The sequence below is a fragment of the Panulirus ornatus genome, chromosome 11 (genome assembly GCF_036320965.1).
Source record: "Panulirus ornatus isolate Po-2019 chromosome 11, ASM3632096v1, whole genome shotgun sequence".
NCBI classification, from domain to species: domain Eukaryota; kingdom Metazoa; phylum Arthropoda; class Malacostraca; order Decapoda; family Palinuridae; genus Panulirus; species Panulirus ornatus.
This window is the reverse complement of record NC_092234.1, coordinates 62,928,957-62,956,680: the sequence shown is the minus strand read 5'-3', so window position 1 is coordinate 62,956,680 and position 27,724 is coordinate 62,928,957. Positions and strand designations below refer to the sequence as shown.

The window sequence follows — 27,724 nt, the reverse complement described above, 5'->3', positions numbered from 1 at the left end:
GCCTTCACCGACTCTCTGCTTCCATAACAGCGTTATGAAGCCCCGTATGGGTCTGGTCTTCTGGAGCAGATGTGAGGCACAATGTTACACACTGGATCGTCGTCTTACACATCAGATTTGACCCAATAACAGTCGCGGAGGCCCGAGTCATGCGCCTCTCTCCCTCGCTCCAGCAAGCAGTCCAGCGTCTTATTCAGCCCTCTGCTGCTTCTTCCCAGCCTGCTGTTACGTTACCCAGCCCACTGTTACGTTACCCAGCCCACTGTTAGTTTACTCAACCCGTTGCTACTTTACTCAGCTCACTGTTACATTACTCGGCCCACTGTTACAGTACTCATCCCACTGCTAGATTATTCAGCCTACTGTTTACATTACTCAGCCAACTGTTACGTAACTCAACCCACTGCTGAGCCCTCTATCACATTACTCAGCTCACTGTTCCGTTACTCAGCGCACTGCTTCTTTGCTCAGCTCACTTCTATTTTAAGCTGTCAACTGCTACTTTACTTAGTCCGCCGCTATTTCACTCAGTCTTCTGAGTAAGTTATGCAAGTACAAAAGCGGTCGACAACTCTAATGCCATCTCTGAGAAATCCACTGTAAGAAGAAAGCCTATGGAGATTACATCTCTTTTTTTCTGGCACGAAAGTAGACCTCGCGGTGACGCGATGCAAGTTTCCAAAATCCGAGATAAATTCGACAAAACAAATCATGAAAATCTACAAGAAATACAAGAAAATACAGCTACTAGGACAAATGGAATTATGTTTCAAGCTAAAAGACGTAGTACTGATGAAGCAAAAAAAAAAAAAAGGTGTCTTTGCCAGTAGATGTGTTGAATATGAGAGTAGGTCCCTAGAAAGAGTCATAAATGCGAAAACGATAGATAACTTCAAAATCCGGGTAGACATGTATAGCATTTCATCAATGCAGTTATATACCGAACGAACACGGATGAGAAGATAATCGTATTCCAGTATCCTATTCCAGACATTACGATTACAATGATGTGCAGCAAAGGGCGGGAGAGGATATGACACTCACTTACACTGGTGATTTCCTTCCTTGTTTTAAACACGTTATATTCCTTGCAATCTTATCTCTTCTTTACCTCAGCCATTTATCTATCTATCTATCTATCTATCTATCTATCTATCTATCTATCTATCTATCTATCTATATATATATATATATATATATATATAATATATATATATATATATATATATATATATATATACATACAGATATATATATTCTAGATTCAAGTTCAGAAGTGGAGGAACTAGACGTGGGCCTTACCTGTCTTTCCCATGTGCTGCAATACATTACTCAGCCCAGTGCTATTTTATCATGTGGACTGCTACTCTATTCAGCAAAACGCTACTTTATCAAATCAGTAGCTACTTTATTCAGCTTAATGCTGCTTTACTCGGCCCACTTCTTTATTTACTACACTTCTTTATTTACTACTGCTACGTTACGCAGCCTACTGTTGCCTTACTCAGCCTACTGCTGCTTAAACCAACGCATTGCTACTTTACACGACTTACTGCTACTTTACTCACCGTCACTTTACTAAGCCCACTGCTACTTTACTCAGCTACTTTACACGACTTATTGCTACTTTACTCATCTCACTGTTACTTTACTCAGCCCACTGCTACTTTACTCAGCCTACTGTCACTTTATTCATCCCACTGTCACTTTACTCAGCCCACTGCTACTTTACTCACCCCACTGTCACTTTATTCATCCCACTGTCACTTTACTCAGCCCACTGCTACTTTACTTAGTCACTTGCTACTTCATACATCTCACCCGGGCTGCTCCTCCTATATATGCGGCCAGAGCTCAACACAGAACCGAAATTGCTTAGAGTTGGACTAGAAGAAGAGGAATTATATCTGGTCATGATGTTGTTTTCTCATCTTACGAACCGTTCAACCTTTATATGTAGAGGGGAAGCGCGCGCGCGCGCACACACACACACACACACACACACACACACACACACACACACACACACAAACATACATAATATATATATATATATATATATATATATATATATATATATATATCATCCCTGGAGATGGGGGAGAAAGAATACTTCCCACGTATTCCCTGCGTGTTGTCAAAGGCGACTAAAAGGGGAAGGAGCGAGGAGCTGGAAATCCTCCCCTCCAGTTTTTCACTTTTCCAAAAAAAAAAAAAAAAAAAAGGAATAGAGAAGAGAGTTTTGCATCTTAAGCTCAGTCCTCTGTTCTTAACGCTACCTTACTAACGCGGGAAACGGCGAATATGTATGAAAAAAAAATTGATGAGTGTGTGGATCACGCAGACCCTTGAGCCAACCTCTCCCCTCACTAATTACAAAGGTTATATGAATGCATTCGACGTTTCCTCTGGTTCCGCATACATAACTTCTACTGTGTCTATTTTCTCACTCTGTAACTAGTCTTCTTATGTGGTAATACAGGAAAGCGCTCAGGACTCCCAAGATTCCTTTTCAAAGAGGTGCGTCTGCATTTATGGGTGTGAAAGGAGGAAGTCGAGAGAAAATATATACAATGGCAAGGTTATTAGGTTTAGCATGGTAGAAGGAGAAAGTCATTTGGGATTTGTGTTTGAACGGACAAAAGCAGGAGGAAGTGAAGCGTTTTACATATCTGGGAGTGGACATGGCAGCGAATGGAACCATGGATGCGGAAGTGAAGGGGCGAAGGTTATGGGAGCACTGAAAAATGTGTGGAAAGAGAGACTTATACGGGAGGGTGGTACAGTAGTCCTATCAATGTTGTACGGAAGCAAGACATGGGCTTTCGATGACGATGTGTGGAGGAGAGTGGATGTGTCAGATGTGAAATCTATGAAGACAATGTGTGGAGTGAGGCGGTTTGAGCGAGCACGTAATAAAAAGGTGAGAAATATATGTGGTATTTAGAAGAGTGTTGTTGAAATAGACGAAGATGTGCTGGAATAGTGTGGATATACGGGTAGAATGAGTAAGGAGAGGTATATAAAGAGGATACATGCATCAGAAATGGAAGGGAAAAGGAGAAGGGGGAGACTGAATTGGAGATGGAAGGATGGAGTGAAAAAGATTTTAAGTGATCGGAGCATGAACATGCAGGAGGGTGAGAGGCGTGCACAGGATAAAGTAATCTGGAATACGGGTCGACGTACTGTCAATGGACTAAACCAGGGCATGTGATGTGGAAAGGTATGTGGGGGTCTAAATTTAGGCAGGGGCCTGTGGTTTCGGTGCATTGCACATGACAGCTAGAGAATGGATTTCAGCGAATGCGGCCGTTATTCATCTGTTCGTGGCGTTAACTCGCTAATGCTGAAAACGGCGATATATATATATATATATATATATATATATATATATATATATATATATATATATATATATATATATATATATATATATATATATATATATATGACGCAACGGCAGGCAAAACGAAGTAGGAATTACTCAGTAATATTTTAGAGGCGGTTGACTTTTATCGAGAAAATGAGGTAATATTTCACAAGGAAAACTATTTGCCTGTCCACAGCCGCCACCCGAAGACCTCATAATCCACCAACCAAAGGGCAATTGTGATGCCACCCAGCCACTTCCCTGCCTCCCCCAGCACCACACTAGGTTCCTGCTACTCACCACGTCCCTGTCTTCCAGTTCCCCACCATATCCTCCCAGTTCCAACCCCTCACTACGACCCAACCCCTCACCACGACCCAACCCCTCACCACGACCAAACCCCTCACCACGACCCAACCCCTCACCACGACCCAACCCCTCACCACGACCCAACCCCTCCCTGAACCCCTACCAAGTTCCTTCTATCCTAACCACCCACCACGTCCCTGCCCTTGGCAACACCCCATCAAGACGTTCCTGCTGTCCCAACCCCGACCATTTGCACCGTCCCTAACCTCCTACCCTGTTCCCGGCGATCTAACCAGCCACTCCCCTGCCACCCCAACCCCCTCAACCACGTACCATCCGTCACCACGTCCCCACCACAATACCACGTGCCTTCCTCCCCAACACCTCACCATGTCCCTGCCACCCCGGCACCCCAGCATGGTCTCGTTTTCCCCAGGACCCCAACACGACCCTGCCTCACCCAAAACCCCCACCTCTTTCTTCCTGTTCTCATCACCCCACCATGTCCATTCTGCCCCAACCCTCAACCCCCCCACTCTTTCCTGTCGTTCCCAACACCTCATCACGTCCCTCCTATCCCCAACATCCTATCAATTCCCCTCCCGTTCCCATCACTCAAACACATCTCTTCCGTCTCCCTCACCCCCTCACTTCCTTGCCGTCCCCAACATCCTATCCCCAACTTCCTACCATGCCTCTGCTACCCCAACTCCCCTACCATGCCTCTGCTACCCCAGCTCCCCCACCATGCCTCTGCTACCCTAGCTCCCCTACCATGCCTCTGCTACCCCAACTCCCCCACCATGCCTCTGCTACCCCAACTCTCTACCATGTCTTTGTTACCCCCAACCTCCCACCATGACCAGGCTACCCCCAACATGTCCCAGCTACCCCAACCCCTCCTCAGTCATGTCCCTGCAGCCCCAGCCCACAACCACCACGTCCCTACCACCACCCCACACACAGCCCTCCACATCTCTGCCACCCCCCCGCCCTCCCCAAGGACTGGGGGCTGAGGGCATTCTCCCAGACAGAGCCCCACGAGCCCTTATAGTGTCCTCTCCCGTCCACTAGGCAACAGGGTCGGGATCAAGGGCACTGTCCCTCACTCCCCATTTTCCCCTGACTACAGGTGTGACACACGGTTCTCGCAGTACATCCCTCCATATTTTTGCGGTTCCAGGATGGCGATGGGAGGGGACGGACTCCCAAAACATCCTTCTGTACTCATTTCCTGGATGAGGGAGGGGAACATCACGCCCCCCCAGCAGTAACTTAACCTTGATGTCCCTGCAGGAGGGGTCTGAACGGCCCCATGATACAGCACTATGGACGCGCAGCCCCTTCATGGAGGAGGTGACACGACCTTCATGGGGGAGGTGACATGGCCTTCATGGGGGAGGTGACACGACCTTCATGGGGGAGGTGACATGGCCTTCATGGGGGAGGTGACACGACCTTCATGGGAGTGGTGACAAGACCTTCATGGGGGTGGTGACATGACCTTCATGGGGGAGGTGACAAGACCTTCATGGGGGAGGTGACAAGACCTTCATGGGGGAGGTGACAAGACCTTCATGGGGGAGGTGACAAGACCTTCATGGGGAAGGTGACAAGACCTTCATGGGGGAGGTGACACGACCTTCATAAGGTGGACACACGACCTTCATGGGGGTGGTGACACAACCATCATGGGGTGGACACACGACCTTCATGGGGGTGGTGACACGACCTTCATGGGGTGGACACACGACCTTCATGGGGGAGGTGACACGACCTTCATGGGGTGGACACCCGACCTTCATGGGGGAGGTGACACGACCTTCATGGGGTGGACACACGACCTTCATGGGGGAGGTGACACGACCTTCATGGGGTGGACACACGGCCCTCATGGGGGTGGTGACACGACCTTCATGGGGTGGACACCCGACCTTCATGGGGGAGGTGACACGACCTTCATGGGGTGGACACACGACCTTCATGGGGGAGGTGACACGACCTTCATGGGGTGGACACCCGACCTTCATGGGGGAGGTGACACGACCTTCATGGGGTGGACACCCGACCTTCATGGGGGAGGTGACACAACCATCATGGGGTGGACACACGACCTTCATGGGGGAGGTGACACGACCTTCATGGGGTGGACACACGACCTTCATGGGGGAGGTGACACGACCTTCATGGGGTGGACACACGACCTTCATGGGGGAGGTGACAAGACCTTCATGGGGGAGGTGACATGACCTTCATAAGGTGGACACACGACCCTCATGGGAGTGGTGACATGACCTTCATGGGGTGGACACACGACCTTCATGGGGGAGGTGACACGACCTTCATGGGGTGGACACACGACCTTCATGGGGGAGGTGACACGACCTTCATGGGGTGGACACACGACCTTCATGGGGGAGGTGACACGACCTTCATGATACAACCTCACACCTGGGCAGATCCTCGATGGGAAATCTGCAGGAGGCAGGTTCCTCATAACGCGCCTCGGCTTACGGTGAGTGGCGGGCTCGGTCCACAGCCTCGCCTATCCGGGGACTAGCTGTCCCTAGACGGTCGGAGTCCCTAGCCCACATACCATCACCAGTCCTGGAGTCTCCGGGATAGGAACACGTCCATAACCCTCACATCCCCCCGACCCCACAGTTCAAGTATTGAGGGACGAACACAGACCGCGGGTATCCACACCGTGCCATGACGGGAAGCAAGCTCCCCCGGCATCACCCATCACACACAACTTTCATAACGCACCTCCCCAGGACTGGGAGATAGCTGCACCCACCCCTCGTAACATCTACTCTCACCCCGTCCAGCGCCCCGACCCGAAACACTGGCTTACTCAGAACAAAGAAAACAGAACAAAGAAAAATACAAGACAAAACACAACAAAAATGTATGTGAATGTTAATAAAAAAAAAGGGGTATATCTCAAGTAACAGTCACCACTTGAACCATTCTCCCTTCTCACAATATACAGTCGCGGATAACAGTAACGACTCTGAAGCCTCGAACTACTCAGGCGAGGATATGAATCCCTGGCGTCTGACCGTCCTCTCTGGTGTCGACGTTCCAAACTGCTGGAGCTCAGAATCTCCAGAGACCAATCCTTAGATGGCGCGCTTCATGCTGTCTACTGACGTGTGAGGGACTCGTGGGTGTTCTGCTCTTTGAATCACAACGTTTCGCCTCGTTGTGCTTTATCAAGTCACTGGCAGACGGAGTCCCAAGTACTAGCTTAGTATGCGATTGGTTTGGGAGGGGTACAGAGAGATGGGGAGAGGGTGCGAGGAAAGGGGAAGGGTAGTCAAGTTGGAACGTTATGGGGAGCCATGAAGCAGGGAGCGAGGAGGGAGGGAGGAGGTAGGGTGTGAACGAGAGGATAAAGTTGGGGAGCGAGAAAGGAAACGAACTAGGTGGGCATTGACGGAGGAGGAGGAGGAGGACCAGATGGTGTGAGGGCTGGACATGAAGGAGGGCAGGGGAGAGGGGAAGGAACAGAAGGATGGTACATATCCCAGAACTAGATCGTTGCACGAACATGGGACATTCTTGGTTCCTAAGGAGCACTGAAGCATTATGAGAGGCTCCAGTCTCCCGCAGATGGACACCACGAACACTGCGTACCTGGAATGATTTCCTCTCCCAAATCAACAAGCAGCAGCAACACCTCGCCATACACACGTGCAGTCCGGCGACCGTACATGAAAAATTCAAACCAACAACACGGATCCAGCAGCCAGCCACACGCCTCAGAAAGCCGACACTATACACTTTTATATTCGAACTTTTTTTTGTCCCATTTTTGAACTGTACCTGCCCCCCGTCAAACCACAATTCCCTTGTCTCTCTATCTACCATATATATATATATATATATATATATATATATATATATATATATATATATATATATATATATATATATATATTAATCGTTATACATAATAGGTATATAAAAATCATATGACGATAGCTCTGTACTGTGCTACTGTTTTTCTAATCATCTGATGACAGGTTTTCTTAATTCATCTCGCAATAATAACCCAAAGAGAGTCACTGGAGTTTTTGTATATATATATATATCTCAGTAGGTATCTGTGTAAACAGATGTTACAGCTTTACCCACTGTTAATCTGCTTCTACTGACCAAACATGCTGCTCACTCCACACACACACACACACACACACACAAGAAGAAACATGCTACAGTCAGATGTAGAAAATATTTCTGCCATCAAGTAAAATCATGCATTTTAAGGGATATATTAATGATAACAACTCGAGATAACGCACAGGTTAATATTCACAAACAATCTTCATTACTTAATTCATCCTTCACGAAGGTCGCCCCCCTTGTGCACACGACTCTGCTCAGACTGCACAAGACACATGCGAGCATCCACCCAGCGCCGGACGCCTCGCAACAGTGTCTAATGCCACATCCTCAATGGCCTGGCGACCCTTCCTTCTTACTCTCCCACTCCTGATACACGATGGCCAACCTGTGTTTTCGATCGGGTTCGAACACAACATTTTGCCAGGACACTGAATCACCACAGGTCGTGCCTAAGATCAACCTCTTACTGACCGTACTAGTGAGCACTGGCCACCACCAGTCCTGCTCAGGTTCGACTGTGCCACGAGAAGAAACAATCCAACGAGACGTCCTTCATCTTACGAATACAGTCTTCACAGTACAGTCGACCTTCAATCTCTACCAGTTCGCTGTGTCCACAGAGGCCCACATCCATCCAACCCCCACACAACACCGCGGTCACTCACCCACAGAGAGGGATCCACCTCGGTGATCTGCTGTGGGGGAAGTATCTTATGCTCCCTCCCCTCCTCCGTGCACTGTCTTGCCCCGACTCCTATGGACGGAAAAGTCTCTTCATCGGTGAACATCGACCGTCCTTGTCTGAATCACTCATTCTACCCTTCGCAGCTGGACCATAAGGAAGGGGAGAGAGAAAGAGAGAAAGAGCAGCTGCAGGTCATACGTCAGCTGCACCGCTCATGTCACAGGTGTCTCACCCTCTGCCATGCTGATGACAGCTTCGTCCAGACGAGTCCTGAATCTTGGTCGCCCTTTATCGTCCACTTGTTAACCTACTGATGAACAGTCCAATGAGTGATCACTCTCTCTCCCGGATATTTCGGCCACTCTTTTTCCAGACTGCAACATTCCAGTGATACGTCCCCCGTCCAGCATTATGTTATTACATATAAATTCCAATAATTCCAGGTTCACTATCACTTTCCACGTTCAAGGTAACGAAGAGATAAATGCCAATCAGTGCATGAAAGCGAGGTATTACATAGTGACTGTGACGATTAACTTTACAGACTGGGTAGAGAAGGAAAGAGTAGATATAATGGAATGATATGAAACACAACAGCAGCTTTACATAATGCAGCGTGTCGCCTCTGGTAGGTCACAGGGATTAGCCCTGCTGGACACCTCACAAACTACACTTTAATCGTTGTTCATTACAGTTCGATACAGCTTCATCCAACCTGTAGAGTAACTTTCGTCCGCGTCTGTACTCACACGATCTGAAATTAGGTCTAACTGCCAAAAAGTCCCTATATCTGCTGACGGCTTTCGAGAAGGTAATGGAGTAATACCGGAAAATGATCACCGTAGTATCCAAAAATGATGCTGACAGGCTTTCAACCAGGACCCAGACGTGGGCAAAATGAAATTCAACGTCGAGACATGTAGTGTCCTGTGAAAATGATCAAAAAAAAAAAAGACGGAAACAAAAATGTTTAAACGACGACTTTCAGAGGTTCACTAGGCGATCGGTCCTGGAGCTATCATCCATGATGAACTGAACTATACTGTAAAAATCATGACTGCGGCTCACCGAAACCATGACTGTTATCAGGCTTGGCTGGGACACACTCTCGTCCCTAAGAATCACAGACATTAGCGACCTCTCACATTCCGCTAGGCAAGACCATATCATAAGAACGCTACACTTTGACTCTGGTGGACAGACTGTCAAAGACGCCCAGACAGGCTTGTAAGGCTTCAGAAAAAGACAATAATATTAATAAAAAGACTATGAAAAAAAAGCCATTGGAGTAATGATTCATGGAAGTCAACAGTTATCTCCATGTAAACCGAAGAGGTCAACTGTGACTTGAAAAGTTTCAGCTAAATACACGAGTTCATTTTCTCGGTACTGAAACACTTGCTCGAGGCACTGACGTGCAGAATTGCGCCACTGAATAGCAAACACTGGCTCATATCCCAAGAGGGCGCGAGGTCTCGCATCGACATTGCGATATACGTCATTACAAACGGGGCACGTTGAAAATTGGAGCAAGTTGCCTCCTATTACCATAAACGCCAAAGCTATACATTTACCTCTGACACGTAATCTCGTTCAGGCTAATGTATCTTGTTATCCATGGAGGGCATCGCTCCCTCCCCACTCCTACAGCCTTCTCTCTCTCTCTCTCTCTCTCTCTCTCTCTCTCTCTCTCTCTCTCTCTCTCTCTCTCTCTCTCTCTCTCTCTCTCTCTCTTCCCTTCATCGGTCAACCCTTCCTAGATGCAACACATGCCGCGCTTAGCCTAGCCCAGGTCACTGACAATCTTGTTGGTATGTATTAACGAATTGTCGCCAGCTGCCGCTTCAGCCTCTCATTGTAAGATAATATTTGCCAGGGACGTCTCCTCACCTCGGGGCTCCAATTAGGGCGAATCCCTCCCTAGCAGTCTACGGGAAGACACGAGGGGTTGAGGTAAGTGCTCTGGCATCAGTGAAGTGAGTGTGATTCTGGGAAATCAAAGATGTCTCAGACAATGTGTCGGAATCAACAGACGACCACCAGTGTGGATGTCCCTAGCACCTGTGTGGGCAGGAGGGCTAACGCAGCCACCAGTGTAGGCGGGGGAGCTCCTGCTGCTGCCACCTGTGTGGGCAGGGGAGCTGCTGCTGCTGCCACCGGTGTGGGCGGGGGAGCTGCCGCTGCCACCGGTGTGGGCGGGGGAGCTGCTGCCGCTGCCACCGGTGTGGGCGGGAGAGCTGCCGCTGCTGCCACCGGTGTGGGCAGGGGAGCTGCCGCTGCCACCGGTGTGGACGGGGGAGCTCCTGCTGCTGCCACCGGTGTGGGCAGGGGAGCTGCCGCTGCCACCGGTGTGGGTGGGGGAGCTGCCGCTGCCACCGGTGTGGGTGGGGGAGCTGCCGCTGCCACCAGTGTGGGTGGGGGAGCTGCCGCTGCCACCGGTGTGGGCGGGGAGCTGCTGCTGCCACCTGTGTGGGCGGGGGAGCTGCTGCCGCTGCCACCAGTGTGGGTGGGGGAGCTGCCGCTGCCACCGGTGTGGGTGGGGGAGCTGCTGCTGCTGCCACCGGTGTGGGCAGGGGAGCTGCCGCTGCCACCGGTGTGGGCGGGGAGCTGCTGCTGCCACCGGTGTGGGTAGGGGAGCTGCCGCTGCCACCGGTGTGGGTAGGGGAGCTGCCGCTGCCACCGGTGTGGGCGGGGAGCTGCTGCTGCCACCGGTGTGGGCGGGGAGCTGCTGCTACCACCTGTGTGGGCGGGGGAGCTGCTGCCGCTGCCACCGGTGTGGGCGGGGAGCTGCTGCTGCCACCGGTGTGGGCGGGGAGCTGCTGCTGCCACCGGTGTGGGCAGGGGAGCTGCCGCTGCCACCGGTGTGGGTAGGGGAGCTGCCGCTGCCACCGGTGTGGGCGGGGGAGCTGCTGCTGCTGCCACCGGTGTGGGCGGGGGAGCTGCCGCTGCTGCCATCGGTGTGGGCGGGGGAGCTGCCGCTGCTGCCACCTGTGTGGGCGGGAGAGCTGCCGCTGCCACCGGTGTGGGTAGGGGAGCTGCCGCTACAAGCTGGGATCCTTCTGCCACCACACTGGGAAATGAACATGGCATTACGAGTGTATTAATTCCTACGTTATTAGGTCATAGTCGTAAAAGCCTGGGCCAACCCTCTCCACCACGGTGTTGAGCCAAGGGCCTCCAGGCTCCAGCAGGTAAGACCAAGAGTAATTTTGGTTATGTGGAGGTTATTGAAGCCAGGCCATACGTGTCACTATCATCGACGAACAAATGAAATATTTTTCTTCTTAAAATACCTAACTACTAACTTAAGAGGTTTCAGGGATTAATCTAAGAACCCACAAGCTGAAATACGTGCAAAAAAGATATGCAACATTTTCAAACATAGTCTTTAAGGCTAGAAAAGTACCTCCACTTAATTTTCACATCTAATACTTTCATAGTTAGGGAACTGATACAAATCATTAATGATAGTATTGTACAGGTCAAGAAGAGGACGCTGGCTGGTTGGTATAACACTGTAGACTTTGCCTTACTGTAGATCATGTATCCATGAATATAATCATGGGCTTATGTGTTGGTCCTACAATATACCACACAACCCTAATGTTAACCTTTTAGCGCCTGACCCACTATATGTTACAGTGGTACATCGAAGGCCCCACTGTGTTAGTACGCACGATTAATCTAATTTTCAGTGGGAGTGGGAGCTTCCAGTACGTACAATGGTTTATCTTCGGTAAGGTCGTAGCAGATAAGTTGTAACATATCATTACCTACTGTACAGCTTTCCACGAAGTTATGGCAATAAGATGTTATCCCTCGCTAGATGAGTCTCCCTTGTCTGTGTCAGCATATTGTTCTTAGCAATAAACAAATAAAAATAAATGAATATGCATATATATATATATATATATATATATATATATATATATATATATATATATATATATATATATATATATATATATATATATCCCTGGGGATAGGGGAGAAAGAATACTTCCCACGTATTCCCTGAGTGTCGTAGAAGGCGACTAAAAGGGGAGGGAGCGGGTGGCTGGAAATCCTCCCCTCTCGTTTCCTTTTTTAATTTTCCAAAAGGAACAGAGAAGGGGGCCAGGTGAGGATAATCCCTCAAAGGCCCGGTCCTCTGTTCTTAACGCTACCTCGCTAACGCGGGAAATGGCGAACAGTATGAAAGAAAATATATATATATATATATATATATATATATATATATATATATATATATATATATATGTGTGTGTGTGTGTGTGTGTGTGTGTGTGTGTGTGTGTGTGTGAACTGGAATATATAAACGCTTCTGTTATCGGTTTAGACTTCCAAAAGGTCTTTGATGAAAATCCACCTCAAAGACTATGTCAAAGTATATAGCCCGTGTTACTGGAACCGAAATATGCAGTGCAACAAGACTGGCGTATCAACACAAAACACTGAGAGTAGTTCTGGGTAGGGAAAATATTCGGGGTTTTTTATGAGTGACACGTGGAGTACCGCAAGGCTTGGGGTATGCCACAGTTCTTTTTATAACCCAAGTAAATGATATGAAACTTGGGCTTTAACTCTGCTGACGATACATAAACAGGAGGAGGGACGATATGAGAAAATGATCACAGAAGAGTTCAGAATGAGCAAACGAGATTGTCATCTTGATCTGAAAAGTGACAAATTCATGATGACATGTGTGAAGTGATGTATTATGGAAGTGAAACAAGAAACACCAGTACATGATGTTTGGATGTTTCCACAGAGGTCCAAGAGGACTGAAGGATCATCAGTCACACAATGAACACTTGTAGTCAAAAGTATACCCATTTGGGCTCAGTAACCAAGCAGTAACTGGGGTTCGCTGCCACCGACTCTCATCACAAAGCAACAGGATGTATACTGTCCCTCCGGAACTCACTAGAAGGCCCACGTCTTCAACCCGAAGTACAATGTGGGCCTCTAGTATGCCAGCGCAGATGAACACAAACGTGAGAGAGACGAGCAAAGGTTAACAAGCCGTGTGATGAAAGACAAAGAGACTCAAGACTCCCCGCGATACAGAAGCGACGCTTCCCAGACGACTTTATCCACCGTCTGACTGAAGACGATTTCATAACGTCGATACAGAACCTCTGTAAAAAGTGCACAGGGATTCCGTAAATAAAAAAGATGATGAAAACGGAGAAAAGTCAAGAGGTAATAGACCTCACGCTGATGGCGGAGAATACTTCTTTCCAGGTGGGTGAACTGATGATATGTGCTTCTCTTTATTGTCACATTTCCTAAATGATAGACTCGTTCAAGTGGAGACTAGAGAGAGTCATATCCAGTCGAGTGGTCATCATGAACTTAGATAAGAAGGGATGTGAAGTTCCTCCTTACCTCCAGTAGGTACTCTCATTACACAGGCCAAGAAGACGTCTTCTGGTTCCTCTTTACTCTGTACTCTCTCTCTCTCTCTCTCTCTCTCTCTCTCTCTCTCTCTCTCTCTCTCTCTCTCTCTCTCTCTCTCTCTCTCTCTCTCTCTCTCTCTCTCTCTCCGGCTTGAGTATAAACCTGGGATAATCGACAAAGTTGCCGTCATCAGAAAGATTAGTAAACAACATGTTTTCCCTAAGGAGATCATATACCTTGAGGCTGATTATAGGGCAACCCTTCCTTGGCTGGGATGTTGGAGAAGATACAACCCAGGTACAACCCACACACACACACACACACACACACACACACCAGAGTACTGCTGGTGAAAGTTTTTTGCGAAAACTTACAATACAGGAGTGGAAACATGTGTACCTCAAGCCTCAAATACAAGCGGAATGATTAAGAAAGAGGGAAAACTGGTTTAATCAAAGATGTCAAAGAGCAAGGGAGCTTCGAGATGTGTAGTGGTGCAAATACAGGCGACACACCAGTCAGCCAAGTCATGCTCGGTATATGAGAGCAAACAATGAGTATATCTGGATAATAAAGGAAGAAACAAAAAATTTAAGAAGAGTATTATGGACAAGGAAGACAATAATCCAAAATTTTTCCAAAAAATCGCCAGAATAAGGTGGTGGAAGTGATGTCAGTCTTGGATTCGAAGTGAAATATTAAGTCTACGTCTTAAACATATCAATGGTGTTGGTATCACCTTCTCTGATTGGTAAATCAGTTCATACATTAACGATCGTAATAGAGAAAAGTACTTCGCCTTCTTAGAATTTATATCCATAACTACGAATCTGTACATAAGTAGCTCATTTGATCGAGATTATCGAATCCTTTATTGATTCTAAATACTTGTATCAGGTCATTCCTTAACCTGTTTTCGAAGTTAAATAGATTAAATTCTTTTAGTCGGTTCTGATAGGGTTTGTTTCTCAGACCGGAAATCATCTTGGTCGTTCACCTCTGTACTCTTCTATCTTCTTCCTTCAGTAAGGTGACCAAAAATGAACACAATATTCAAGGTGGAGACACATCACTGAGTAAGAATACTGTAGCTGTTGGTCAGAAAGACAATGTCCAAGATAACAGTAGACATTATATGGGTCTAACATTGACATTATGTCTACCGTCTGCGGGGCACTATCCACCACACGTTGATCAACCTGGGTGTTGACGAGGAGCCGCTGTATCTAGCTAAAAGGAATATTCTTATTTCAGACATGATCGTGGCGGAAACTCCAGTCGTCCAAGAGGTGGTGAGTGGCTGTATATCGTTGTTGCTACTTATGGAAGGTCGATGGGAGAAATCTAACCCTCCTACCGCAGTGGGAGGATGCACACAACAAGGTGGAGGGTATCACGAGCAACTGTGGGAGTGGTCCCTGCCTGCTCCCTGAGGACGGAGTCGTTGCTATTAAGTGGGAAGATAATTCGGGTTAAACTTCAGCTGGCTACAGCAGCGGACAACCAGCCAGGTGGCCACTCTATCTAAGCGAAACGGGAAGCGTTTGGCTTCGCTGGTGAAAATCTTGTTCGCTCTTCGGTGTCCCTACAGATCTACGCAATATATATGTAAACACAGATAGTATAGCCTCGTATGCAGGTTCGGGACGAGGTTTTGAAACAGCTGTGGGAAATGGGCACAAATATGTTCAGGAGGTTAATGAGAGTTGCCCATTTCGTCAGTGACACAAGCAGTTAGCCGGTGCAACTCAGCACAGACCACCACTGTACACATCAATTATCCTCCTTCGATGGACGACCTCGTAAAGCAGGCTAACGACTCCACAGCCTAATTACCTACATCGCCGACCGTTTTAATGTGTGCTCATGATCATGGAATAACCATTATGCTCTTATCATTCAACATCCTAATTGACCTATTAGCGACTGCTGTTTATTCTGAAGACTGTGGAATTGTATTACCCCGTCATGGAAGTGCTTGCCATCCACAATGCCATTTTCGTTAGCTTCTTAACCTTCCACAACAGGAACCCGGCGCGTTCGGGACCACCTCATTCATGCCTTCCACAATCTCTTGTAGGTAAGAAAACACAGACGATGGTCACGCTTATGTAAGACACAGGTAATCTTTCGCCCGACATGAAGACGGGAGCTTATCCAACGAAAGACGACATCCAACACGTATTCTTTCCTCCCATCTGGTGTTCCATTCCTTCCTCATGGGCTCCTGTTGTAAGTCCATTATTAGACTTCTTTTTCTCACATTTCTGAGAGATTTAATTTCAGATACAGCCAGGAGTACGTCCCCGTTCATATTCGTAATGCCATTTATCTGTCTTTCCCAGTGGAGACGTCTGTTGTAATAACCTATAAAGGAATCTGTTGTTCTCGCTCAGTGCTGGGGTTACAGACAACGCCACACTCTTGTTCTTTTGAGATGCAAGAATTTGTGATGACTGTAGCAGAACGCATTCGTTTCACACATTTTGTGCGACCCCTGCGAGACTTGTATAAGTTTTCAGATTTCATTATAACAGATGGAGAGCGTACTTACGTCCATGAAATTGTGAACGAGTTCAGCTGTAATGCTGTATCATACTGTATGTTGCCATATTAATGGAAGCCGTATGTAAATACATCAGTGCTGAAAGCGCATGAGTCTTAGCGTTTCCTTTTTCTCGTGGCTATCAGAATATATATATATATATATATATATATATATATATATATATATATATATATATATATATATATATATATATATATATATCATCGTCCGATTACCTTTGCGTTTGTGGCTGGAAAATATATGGAAACCATCTTCCTAGACAGAATTGTTATACCATTTGAAGGACCACCACTTAATAAACGACTCTCAGCATGGTTGTCCACGAAATCGCTCACGTCTGACAGATCTACTTGACTTCTTTTTCGACATAATCAACGTATGATGAAAGGAAAGCAGTTGACATCATCTATCTAGGCTTGCGTTCGATAAGGGTCTGCATCGAATGTTACTGGAAAAATTAAATTCAATGATTCTTCTTTTCAGTAAAAAAAACAATACAATAAACACTACAAATCTTCACCATTGCTACCACAAGGTAATAAAGGATCAGACATCCCACCAGCTTCTTCTTTTTTCAGGAAGGATGGTTACGAGATGTATGTATGTATGTATCACGGTGAGATGCCTGAGGATTGGCAGAATACATGTACAGTGCCACTGTAGAAATGGCAAGGATATGGGAGGGTAGTGATTGAGGAGGTGAAGGCATGTACAGAGTATCAGACTGAGGAGGAACAAAGTGGATCCAGATGTGATAGAGAATGTGTGGATGAGGTGTTTGCTTCTTTGGAAGTGTGTGCGAGAAATACCTAGAGAAACAGAAGGATCTGTATGTGACATTTATTGATCTGAAGAAAGCACATGAGAAGGTTGACGGATGTCTCAAGACTATATGGTGTGGGAGGAGAGCAGCTAGAAGCAGTGAGAAGTTTTTATTAATCGTGTAAGGCATGTTAAGAGGGGAAAGAGAAGAGAGTGGGTAGTTCTAAGTGAAGGTTCGTCTGCGGATGGGGTGTGTGATGTCACCATGTCTGTTTGGTTTGTTTATGAACTGGATGGTGAGGGGATGCAAGTGTTTTGAGGGAGATGGGCGAGTATGTAGTCTGCCGGGGATGTTTGCTGATGACTTATCAATGGTGGCAGAATCGAATGAAAAATTGCTGAAGTTGGTGACTGAGTTTGGGAGACTATGTGAAATTAAGATGTCAAGAGTAAATATGAGTAAAAGCAAGGTTATTAGGTTTAGCAGGGTAGAAGGACAATTTAGTTGGGGTGAGAGTTTGAATAAAGAGAAGGTGTTTTAGATACCTGGGAGTGGACATGGCAGCCATTAAAAAGGAAGTGGGTCATAGGGTGGGTCAGTGGGCGAAGGTTCTGGAAGCACTGAGGAATGTGTGGTAAGAGAGAACGTTATCTGGGAGGGCAAAAATGGGTATGTATGAAGGTATAGCAGTCCCAACAATGATCCATGGGTGTGAGGCAAGAGGAATGTGTGAGGTTGTACGAAGGAGGGTGGATGTGCTGGAAATTAAATGTTTGAGGACAATATGTGGTGTGAGGTGGTTTGATCGAGTAAGTAATGAAAGGGTAAGAGATGTGTGGTAATAAAAAGAGTGTGGATGAGAGAGTTGAAAGTGGACTGAAATTCACATTATATATATATATATATATATATATATATATATATATATATATATATATATATATATATATATATATATATATATACATATATATATTGTGGTAGATTTCAACTCTGCAATGTTGATGAACTTGAAAATTGTATTGCTCTTGATGGAATAAGCTGGGATGACATCGGCAGTAAAAACGATGTGAATGCAGCTTAGAAAAGCTTCATTAAGACATTGAGAGTGATAGAGAGAACACACCAGGCAATACCTAGCAGGTGGTCGTCCTCCAGAAATAAACCAAAACGGTGGAAGAATGAAACAGACGAACTACCTCTTGTCTGACAAGATAGCATATATATAAAAAAAAAAAACTCAAAGCGGATAATAACTAACATGGTAAAGGAAGTTATGTAAACTTCTGGAAATGGACTTTGAAACTTATACGTCAAGGTAAATATTAACAGCAGACAAATGCTGTTGAAAATGACAACAGAATCGCTAAAGAGCTGTGTCATTAAGTTAGAAAACGAGGGTAATTATCCATACAACAATTTTATTTTTTGGTTAGCCGAGGCGACATAGGCAACTAAATGCCCTCGCTCTACGTCTCCACCATTTTCCCGTCCAGACAGCACTACATACATACATACATACATACACACATCTGTCTTATTGACAATGCAGGCCTTTCTAGGCTCCCCTTCCCCTACTAAAATGATCTTGGATGACTAATATTCAACCTCGCCCTACCCCCCTGATGCACATGACACTAATTCTATGATCCTCGCTGTAACCTCTTTTCACACAGTCTAACATGCAATAATCTCTCTCTCTCTCTCTCTCTCTCTCTCTCTCTCTCTCTCTCTCTCTCTCTCTCTCTCTCTCTCTCTCTCTCTCTCTCTCTCTCTCCTCGAACACATTCGACAAAATTCGAGGAAACTCTGATGGGATTAGCGAAACCTGACCCAGATAATAACTGAGGCTAGTAAGTTTAACTTCCATTTTGTTGAATGGTTAAAAAAAAAAGAGGGGGTAGATTATGCATACGGATACAGTGACAAAAGGAAGGGAGGAAGGAGAGAGAGAGAGAGAGAGAGAGAGAGAGAGAGAGAGAGAGAGAGAGAGAGAGAGAGAGAGAGAGAGAGAGAGAGAGAGAGAGAGAGAGAGCAGCAGCAGCAACAGCTCCAAAAGATTAATTTATGTGTTTCATTCAGCCTCGATGCAGGTAAGCAAGCGACAGACCGGCAAGAGAGAGAAATGCGACAGAACGTATTTTCACGAACGACATGACACTATTCCCAGATATCAATGTAAATAGTTCTAGTTCATGGTTATCAGATCATGATATAGAGATCACTACGGCGTATACGAAATGGAAAACGAGTGACTGCCAACGAGATACAGCAACAGAAAACGATCATGGGTTTGACTGAAATAAATTTTCACCCGGACTAAACAAACTAGAAAAAAGAGATCACTGAGAAGACTCTAAATAGAAAACGGAATGAGAACCTCCAAGACAGAGATGAAAAAAATAGTGTGAGAGATTAGGCCACGTAATTACTGAGCAGATACCAAAGAGAAGAAAATAAATACAAAACGGAAAATGGACTGCGAGAGAAAACAGTCGATAAATGGATGAAAGGCGTAGAAAAAAAAAAGAGCTGATTGCAGAGCAAGAAGCGAGAATGATATGATTAAAAAAAGTATAGAATGCAGACGTAAGAATAATGAATAACATAGAACAAAAATTGAATGAAGAAAAAGCAATGAAGAACATGGAGAGAAATCCAAAGTAACTATTTACATTTATGAATACGGAAAAAATACAGGAAAGTGGAGACTGCACAATTCAAAGTAAAGAGATAAATACAAAAATGACTCCAAAGAAATGTCTGGGATGTTGAATGAACGATATAAATCGGTATTCAGCTCAAAACGTAAGAAAAAAAAAATGAAACGAATTCTTTAGCCAATATGATGAAAAAATATGTTCATAGTTATTGTAATATTGGAAGACAATATAAATAAAAAACAATCGATTCGTTCAGAGAAAAATTCCGACCCCCCCCCCAGGAGCTGATGGAAATCCCAGCCACACTCATCCAAAAGAGACAAAGACAGCAACAGCGAGACCAGTGATGGAATTATTGAGGCAACGTCTGGAGGAATGCAAAGTTGTAGACATTCACAAAGTTCCACACTGATACACAGAGGAGGGTCTAAGTTAATACCTGACCAGTACAGACCAGTTAGCTTGACTTCGCATGCAGTAAAGGTGTTTTGAGTGATAAGAGTTCGTAGATCTAACCATCCTGCTAAATAAGCGAAGGCCAACAATCATCAGCAAAGCAGAACGACATTTATGAAAGTTTAATCCAAGGAAAAAAAAATGGACACGCATTTTCTTTCTTCTTTTTTTTCGACTTCGTGAAAGCTTTTGACAAAGTTAATGACGGGATTTTGCTAGAAAACGTAGCTACACAAAACGTCATGTGTAAGATATGAAGATGGATTAAAGAGTTTTAAATGACGGGGATGGAACATGTGGACTTACCAAAGAACTGCAACTATATAGCCTAGGATGAGGAGGAAGACACACGATAAGCTAAGCATGACATCAAACTGAAGGTATATCTAAGTATGACATCAAACTGAAGGTATATCTAAGTATGGCATCAAACTGAAGGTATATCTAAGTATGACATCAAACTGAAGGTATATCTAAGTATGACATCAAACTGAAGGTATATCTAAGCATGACATCAAACTGAAGGTAAAACAGAAAATGTTATCAAACATGACAGCCTCCTAACAAGGAGGAACAGTTGATAAGTCTTCAAGAATACCATGGAACATACAGAAAATACATCAGACAAAAACATATGGCAGCCAAACCAAGAAGCTACAACGATTATTCAATTCATTGTCTTGGGAAATATGAAACATGCATAGAACAATTACGAAAATATCTAAAAGGATAACTGACGTGGTTGAAATAAATTCCAGATGAACAAAAAAAAAAAAAATAGACAAGTACGTAATAATGTGACAGCTGAGAAGAAAAGTCTTATCGATTAAGCAGGATATGCAATAAACGCTTCACGATAGTCTACCATTTTAACTAAACCTCGTCCTTGGTACTCGTAGGTAGGTAAGTACATCTCTCTCTCTCTCTCTCTCTCTCTCTCTCTCTCTCTCTCTCTCTCTCTCTCTCTCTCTCTCTCTCTCTCTCCCAACGAGCAAGGCGTACGGACTACACAACATCCCTCTTCGTGTGTTGAAGGCCTAAGCCTCTCAATTTATGCTCGTGCTCGACCGTCTTTTCCACCTCGATTCGAAAACGAAAACTTTCCCTTCCTTGAAAAGTATCGGTGATACAGCCTCTCCCGAGGAAGGGTAACCTTTCTTACCCTTTCCAGTTACCATGTTCCTCTGGTTCCGAATGTCCCAATTCTTCGAGTCTTAACTCCCATTTCCTCGAGCGTCCTGAGTCTCGCAGTCTTCTCTTTGATCATCAGTGTGGCATTAGCAAAGGCAGATCCACCGGTGATATCCTCCCTTATCTTACCAAAGTCTGATCATTCCTTCTGGGAGAGGGTGAGGACTCCTATGTTGTGTGGCCCGTGATTATATTACGGGATTTCCACAAGGTGCGTCATCGTGGTCTGGTCTCCAAGCTCCCTTCTGTTGGCTTTCATCCCTCACTTCCTTCTCTCATGTTTATTAATTGATCAACATTTTCCTCTCTGGTTCTATTGTGTCAACTCTCGGTACACAGTAACATCCCATCTATGCTGGAAATCCCACATGACACCACAGCTACTTAACCCTATCTGTACCAAACTTGGAATCCTCTTCAACTCTCGAAACTTCTTCTCCTTTGAACAGTAGTTCCAGTCTTACAAAGGACTGATTATGGCACACTGCTCATACATCTAGTGACGTTCTAACTCCACATACTCCACAAAGTCGATTCTAAAACGATCAGACTTATCAACTCTCCCAACTGACCGTAAAACTTGATCCATTTACCCAATGCCGAAGTTCTGATCCTCTTTCCCTCTTCTGTACACACCACACTGGTTTCTGATACCGACAACTGGGTGGTTGTGTAGATACCACTCTGGTTTCTGATACCGAGAACTGGGTGGTTGTGTAGATACCACCCTGGTTTCTGATACCGAGAACTGGGTGGTTGAGTAGATACCACCCTGGTTTCTGATACCGACAACTGGGTGGTTGTGTAGATACCACTCTGGTTTCTGATACCGAGAACTGGGTGGTTGTGTAGATACCACTCTGGTTTCTGTTGCCAACGATTGACTGGTTGTGTACTTTCATCATTACCTGGACCATGCAATACTCGGCGAGCCATAGCGTCACATGATTACTGTGTGGACGTTAGCAAGTGAACGTGTGAGCTGTTGTGATCTTTCCCTTTAACCCCTACACAACAGATTATGGAACTCTTTACCGTCTCATGTTTCACCGAAGGAAAAATTGATCTGCCTCATTTTAGAAGGCAGGTTATCCACTTCCTCCGACATTCTTCGGTTATTTACGTCTTCTCCCTTTTCTTCTCATTTATTTGATTTTTTTTGTTCATATTTCACCTAAAGCCTGCACTTGATTAGGACTTCTGCCTATAACTAGAACCTATGACATGATATATATATATATATATATATATATATATATATATATATATATATATATATATATATATATATATAATTTGTTCGAGTTCCTGCATGTCCATATATACATATATATATATATATATATATATATATATATATATACGAATAAAGTGCATATGAACGCGCACCTTCATAGAACATACAAACCTAACAGCCAGGATCGAACCTGGGACCCCTGTGCAAGAGGCAGGCATGCTAACCGCTAGGCTATGGGACTGTATAATAGGAAACAACTATTCGAAATACTGAGTACTCGAATACCCTTCGTCTCACAATGTACTCAGTATTTCGAATAGTTGTTTCCTATTATACAGTCCCATAGCCTAGCGGTTACATGCCTGCCTCTTGCACAGGGGTCCCAGGTTCGATCCTGGCTGTTGGAGGTTTGTATGATATATATATATATATATATATATATATATATATATATATATATATGGATATTCATGTATACTTCTGTATGTATGTATACTGTTGCATGCATAAACACTGCTGTATGTATGTATGTCTCGGTATGTATTTGTCTGTAGCCTCCTCACCACTCATCCCAGCCTCCCCCTCACACAAGCCTCACACGTCCCAGTGTTGATGGTCTTCATATATCAGTAAACATGCAATCCACCACTATCACCAACTGAGCCGCCCACCCACCTGTGTCAGCGTCAGCAGGGCGAGATAAGGAGAGGAGCAGCAGCAGTAACGGTAGGAGCAGCAGTAGCACTGGTGAGGCCGGGTGGGTCCAGGCCCGTCGGACGCCACACCTGGCCAGCATGGTATGGTCCAGCCTCCACCACCAGCCACACACACACACACCACTTAACCGCCGCAGGAATTATCGTCTTGTGTTAAAGTAATTCCAGGAAATTCAGGGAATTACTTTTCAACGCTTCACTTCATTTCATGTGAAGCAGAAACTCTTTTTTTTTTCTACATCCCAAGAGAAGTGTTCCCGGCAGGATCCACATTCCTGAAACAAAAGAGAAAAAAAGAATCCATTTAATATATGACTAAAGGAAATATTCAGATGACATCAATATCTTCACAGGAATACGAGGAATGTGAAAGACAAGATGACGATGTCTTCCTTTGTTGCAACTCAGTCATGTGAGTGTCATTCAGCACTGTGTGTTACAAGTCATATGGAGGTCGTTCAGCAGAGTAACTGATACAATTTATAAGGATCTCGTTCAGCAGCAGGTGTTACAAGTCATAAGGATGTTCTTCAACAGCAGTTGCTACAAGTCATAAGGAAGTTCTTCAATAGCAGGCGCTACAAGTCATAAGGAAGTTCTTCAATAGCAGGCACTACAAGTCATAAGGAAGTTTTTCAATAACAGGCACTACAAGTCATAAGGAAGTTCTTCAATAACAGGCACTACAAGTCATAAGGAAGTTCTTCAATAACAGGCACTACAAGTCATAAGGAAGTTCTTCAATAGCAGGCACTACATGTCATAAGGAAGTTCTTCAATAGCAGGCACTACAAGTCATAAGGAAGTTCTTCAATAGCAGGTACTACAAGTCATAAGGAAGTTCTTCAATAGCAGGCACTACAAGTCATAAGGAAGTTCTTCAATAGCAGGCACTACAAGTCATAAGGAAGTTCTTCAATAGCAGGCACTACAAGTCATAAGGAAGTTCTTCAATAGCAGGCACTACATGTCATAAGGAAGTTTTTCAATAACAGGCACTACAAGTCATAAGGATGTTCTTCAACAGCAGTTACTACAAGTCATAAGGAAGTTTTTCAATAACAGGCACTACAAGTCATAAGGAAGTTTTTCAATAACAGGCACTACAAGTCATAAGGAAATTCTTCAATAACAGGCACTACAAGTCATAAGGAAGTTCTTCAATAGCAGGCACTACAAGTCATAAGGAAGTTCTTCAATAGCAGGTACTACAAGTCATAAGGAAGTTCTTCAACAGCAGTTACTACAAGTCGTAAGGAAGTTCTTCAATAGCAGGTGTTACAAGTCATAAGGAAGTTCTTCAATAGCAGGTACTACAAGTCATAAGGAAGTTCTTCAATAGCAGGTACTACAAGTCATAAGGAAGTTCTTCAATAGCAGGCGCTACAAGTCATAAGGAAGTTCTTCAATAGCAGGTACTACAAGTCATAAGGAAGTTCTTCAATAGCAGGCGCTACAAGTCAGAAGGAAGTTCTTCAATAGCAGGTACTACAAGTCATAAGGAAGTTCTTCAATAGCAGGTACTACAAGTCATAAGGAAGTTCTTCAATAACAGGCACTACAAGTCATAAGGAAGTTCTTCAATAGCAGGCACTACAAGTCATAAGGAAGTTCTTCAATAGCAGGCACTACAAGTCATAAGGAAGTTCTTCAATAGCAGGCACTACAAGTCATAAGGAAGTTCTTCAATAGCAGGCACTACAAGTCATAAGGAAGTTCTTCAATAGCAGGGACTACAAGTCATAAGGAAGTTCTTCACTAACAGGCACTACAAGTCATAAGGAAGTTCTTCAATAGCAGGTGCTACAAGTCATAAGGAAGTTCTTCAATAGCAGGCACTACAAGTCATAAGGAAGTTCTTCAATAGCAGGCACTACAAGTCATAAGGAAGTTCTTCAATAGCAGGTGCTACAAGTCATATCGACGTCGTACAGAAGCAAGTATTATAAGAGATACGTCATCAGGAGAACTATTCTCCACATGATCATTTAATCATGATCAGCAATAAGTCAAAAAAAAAAAAAGAAAAGATATCCCAAGCTCTATATCAAAAGTACGTTTAGAAATCAATTCCATTCCCGAGAGATTTTTGAGATACAGATCTGTGTACGGTAACGCTGTAGCCAGGAAGTGGTCCTTACCAGCAGCCCCTCTCAGTCTGTGTCAACATGAGGAGACACATTACAGAACAGTGATATCCCACAGTGACCTCATGACTTCATCGCGCGTTCACTTCCCCATCAACCACAAACTACAGACCCGACAGAAACGCTGACACCTGAAGTTACCAGCGTGCAAAAAAGTTCCGCAATTTCCAGGACAGGAGATACTGTGGGGAAAATAGGTTTCTGGTCTGTAATTTGGAGTAGAATTATTTCTTTCTCTCTTCAGATGCCTCGTAATGCGAACTTTAATGAATTCTCTTTCTCTCTTATGATGCCTCGTAATGCGAACTTTAATGAATTCTCTTTCTCTCTTCAGATGCCTCGTAATGCGAACTTTAATGAATTCTCTTTCTCTCTTCAGATGCCTCGTAATGCGAACTTTAATGAATTCTCTTTCTCTCTTCAGATGTCTCGTAATGCGAACTTTAATGAATTCTCTTTCTCTCTTCAGATGCCTCGTAATGCGAACTTTAATGAATTCTCTTTCTCTCATATGATGCCTCGTAATGCGAACTTTAATGAATTCACGTCAAATGTATTGACAAAAACATATAAACCCATGCTTCACTCAATGGCCATAGCCATCAAGATGCAAACAACGGAAATAAACGCTCACAGGTAATAAACGAATATCAGAAAAAAAAGAAAATTGTCACAATCTCAGTTTGTCTGGCCCTACTGATATTCATTCGTTTCTGTAAACACTGAAAACATTCAATAGTCGATTTACTGGAGATGTTTCCTAATGTGTGTTGATAGAATCAAGATGAGGAGAAAGGAGATATACGTAGGTAGTATGTTTGAGGAAAGGAACCTGAATGCTCTGGCTCTGAGTTAAACAGAGCTTTAAGATACAAGAGAAGAATGGTCCGGAAATGTCTTGGGAGTAATGTCAGGAGTTGACGTCAGGGCAAAAGCCAAGGAAGGGGTAACACTACAGCTGAAGCAAGAGTTGAGGGAGTGTGTAAAAGAATGTAAAAAACCGAATTCCAGACTGATGGAGGTGAAAATGAAAGTGGAGTGTATGAGATGGGTGATCATTCTTATGCACCTGTTCATGATAAGAAAGATCATAAGAAGCAAGTATTTTGGGTGCATCAGTTGTGATGTAAGGTGACCCATTATTCGTGACGGGTGATTTTTACGCGATGGTGAGCAATGTGGCAGTACAGGGTATAGATGAGGGGTTTGGGGTCATTCGGCAGAAAGAATGGATATGAAGACGGGATGACAGGAAGGAGTTTAGATATATCAGACTGTGGGTAAGATACTGGAAAGAACTAGTCATCAGAACATCGCGTGAGAAGGATCGTGAGGCGGCGAAAATGAATACATATTTACGTCAAGATGTCCACAAGAACATGGACAGGAACATATTCACGACGATGATAACGACGTATATATGACATAAGCAGGAATATGACGTCACAACATGGTCTCCACACCTAAGTAGCCACACTGATCCTCAGCCCTCAGGGAACAGGCCATGTCTCGCGCTCTACAGCTGCCTGGGATCAACTACTGACCATTCTCTTCTCCCCCACGCGAATCCCTAACGCACCTGAAGACAATCTTAAACAACAAGGTGTTGCTTGTGGGGAAACTTAATATCTTTGGTCGACTTGAAAAAAAAAAAAGGAAAAAGAAAATCAGACGATTGGATGTAATGGAGATGAACAGGGTATGACGCCAGTGCTCGGGACAGCCACTGGGTGTTCAGGGCAGGCGACACACGTGACCAAGGGATAGTAGTGGTTATCGCTTACAACAATACGTCACCAGTGTTACGGGAGACCTACTCCCGCATCGCTCTATAGCGCCTGAAGTGCAGGTGTGGTGGCTACCCTAGACACCAGTGTTGTTGTGAAACTGGAATCAACTAACTCTACCCTTCGCCCGCCAGCTACAGGCAAGGTCGTCATGGACACGAACTCATGAAAGTCATCTCTAGCAGACAGAAGCAGTAGCAACAAACCCATTGCCATCAACTCGGTTCAATACTGGAATCCTTCAAGTGTGGTTTGGACCACCACTGCCTGTCAAGCGTCACCTCTCACTGA

General features: G+C 44.8%; 1 protein-coding gene across 2 annotated transcripts in view; it reads right to left on the bottom strand.

The window, feature by feature from the left end:
- Window positions 1–27,724, bottom strand: part of LOC139751606 (uncharacterized) — a 410,068-nt gene that overhangs the window by 155,110 nt on the left and 227,234 nt on the right. For both annotated transcript variants that reach the window (XM_071667208.1, XM_071667207.1), the window contains exon 3: window positions 23,459–23,774. In XM_071667208.1, the coding sequence (XP_071523309.1) occupies window positions 23,459–23,579 (121 nt within the window). In that variant the 5' untranslated portion in view covers window positions 23,580–23,774. The remainder of the gene's footprint in view (window positions 1–23,458; window positions 23,775–27,724) is intronic.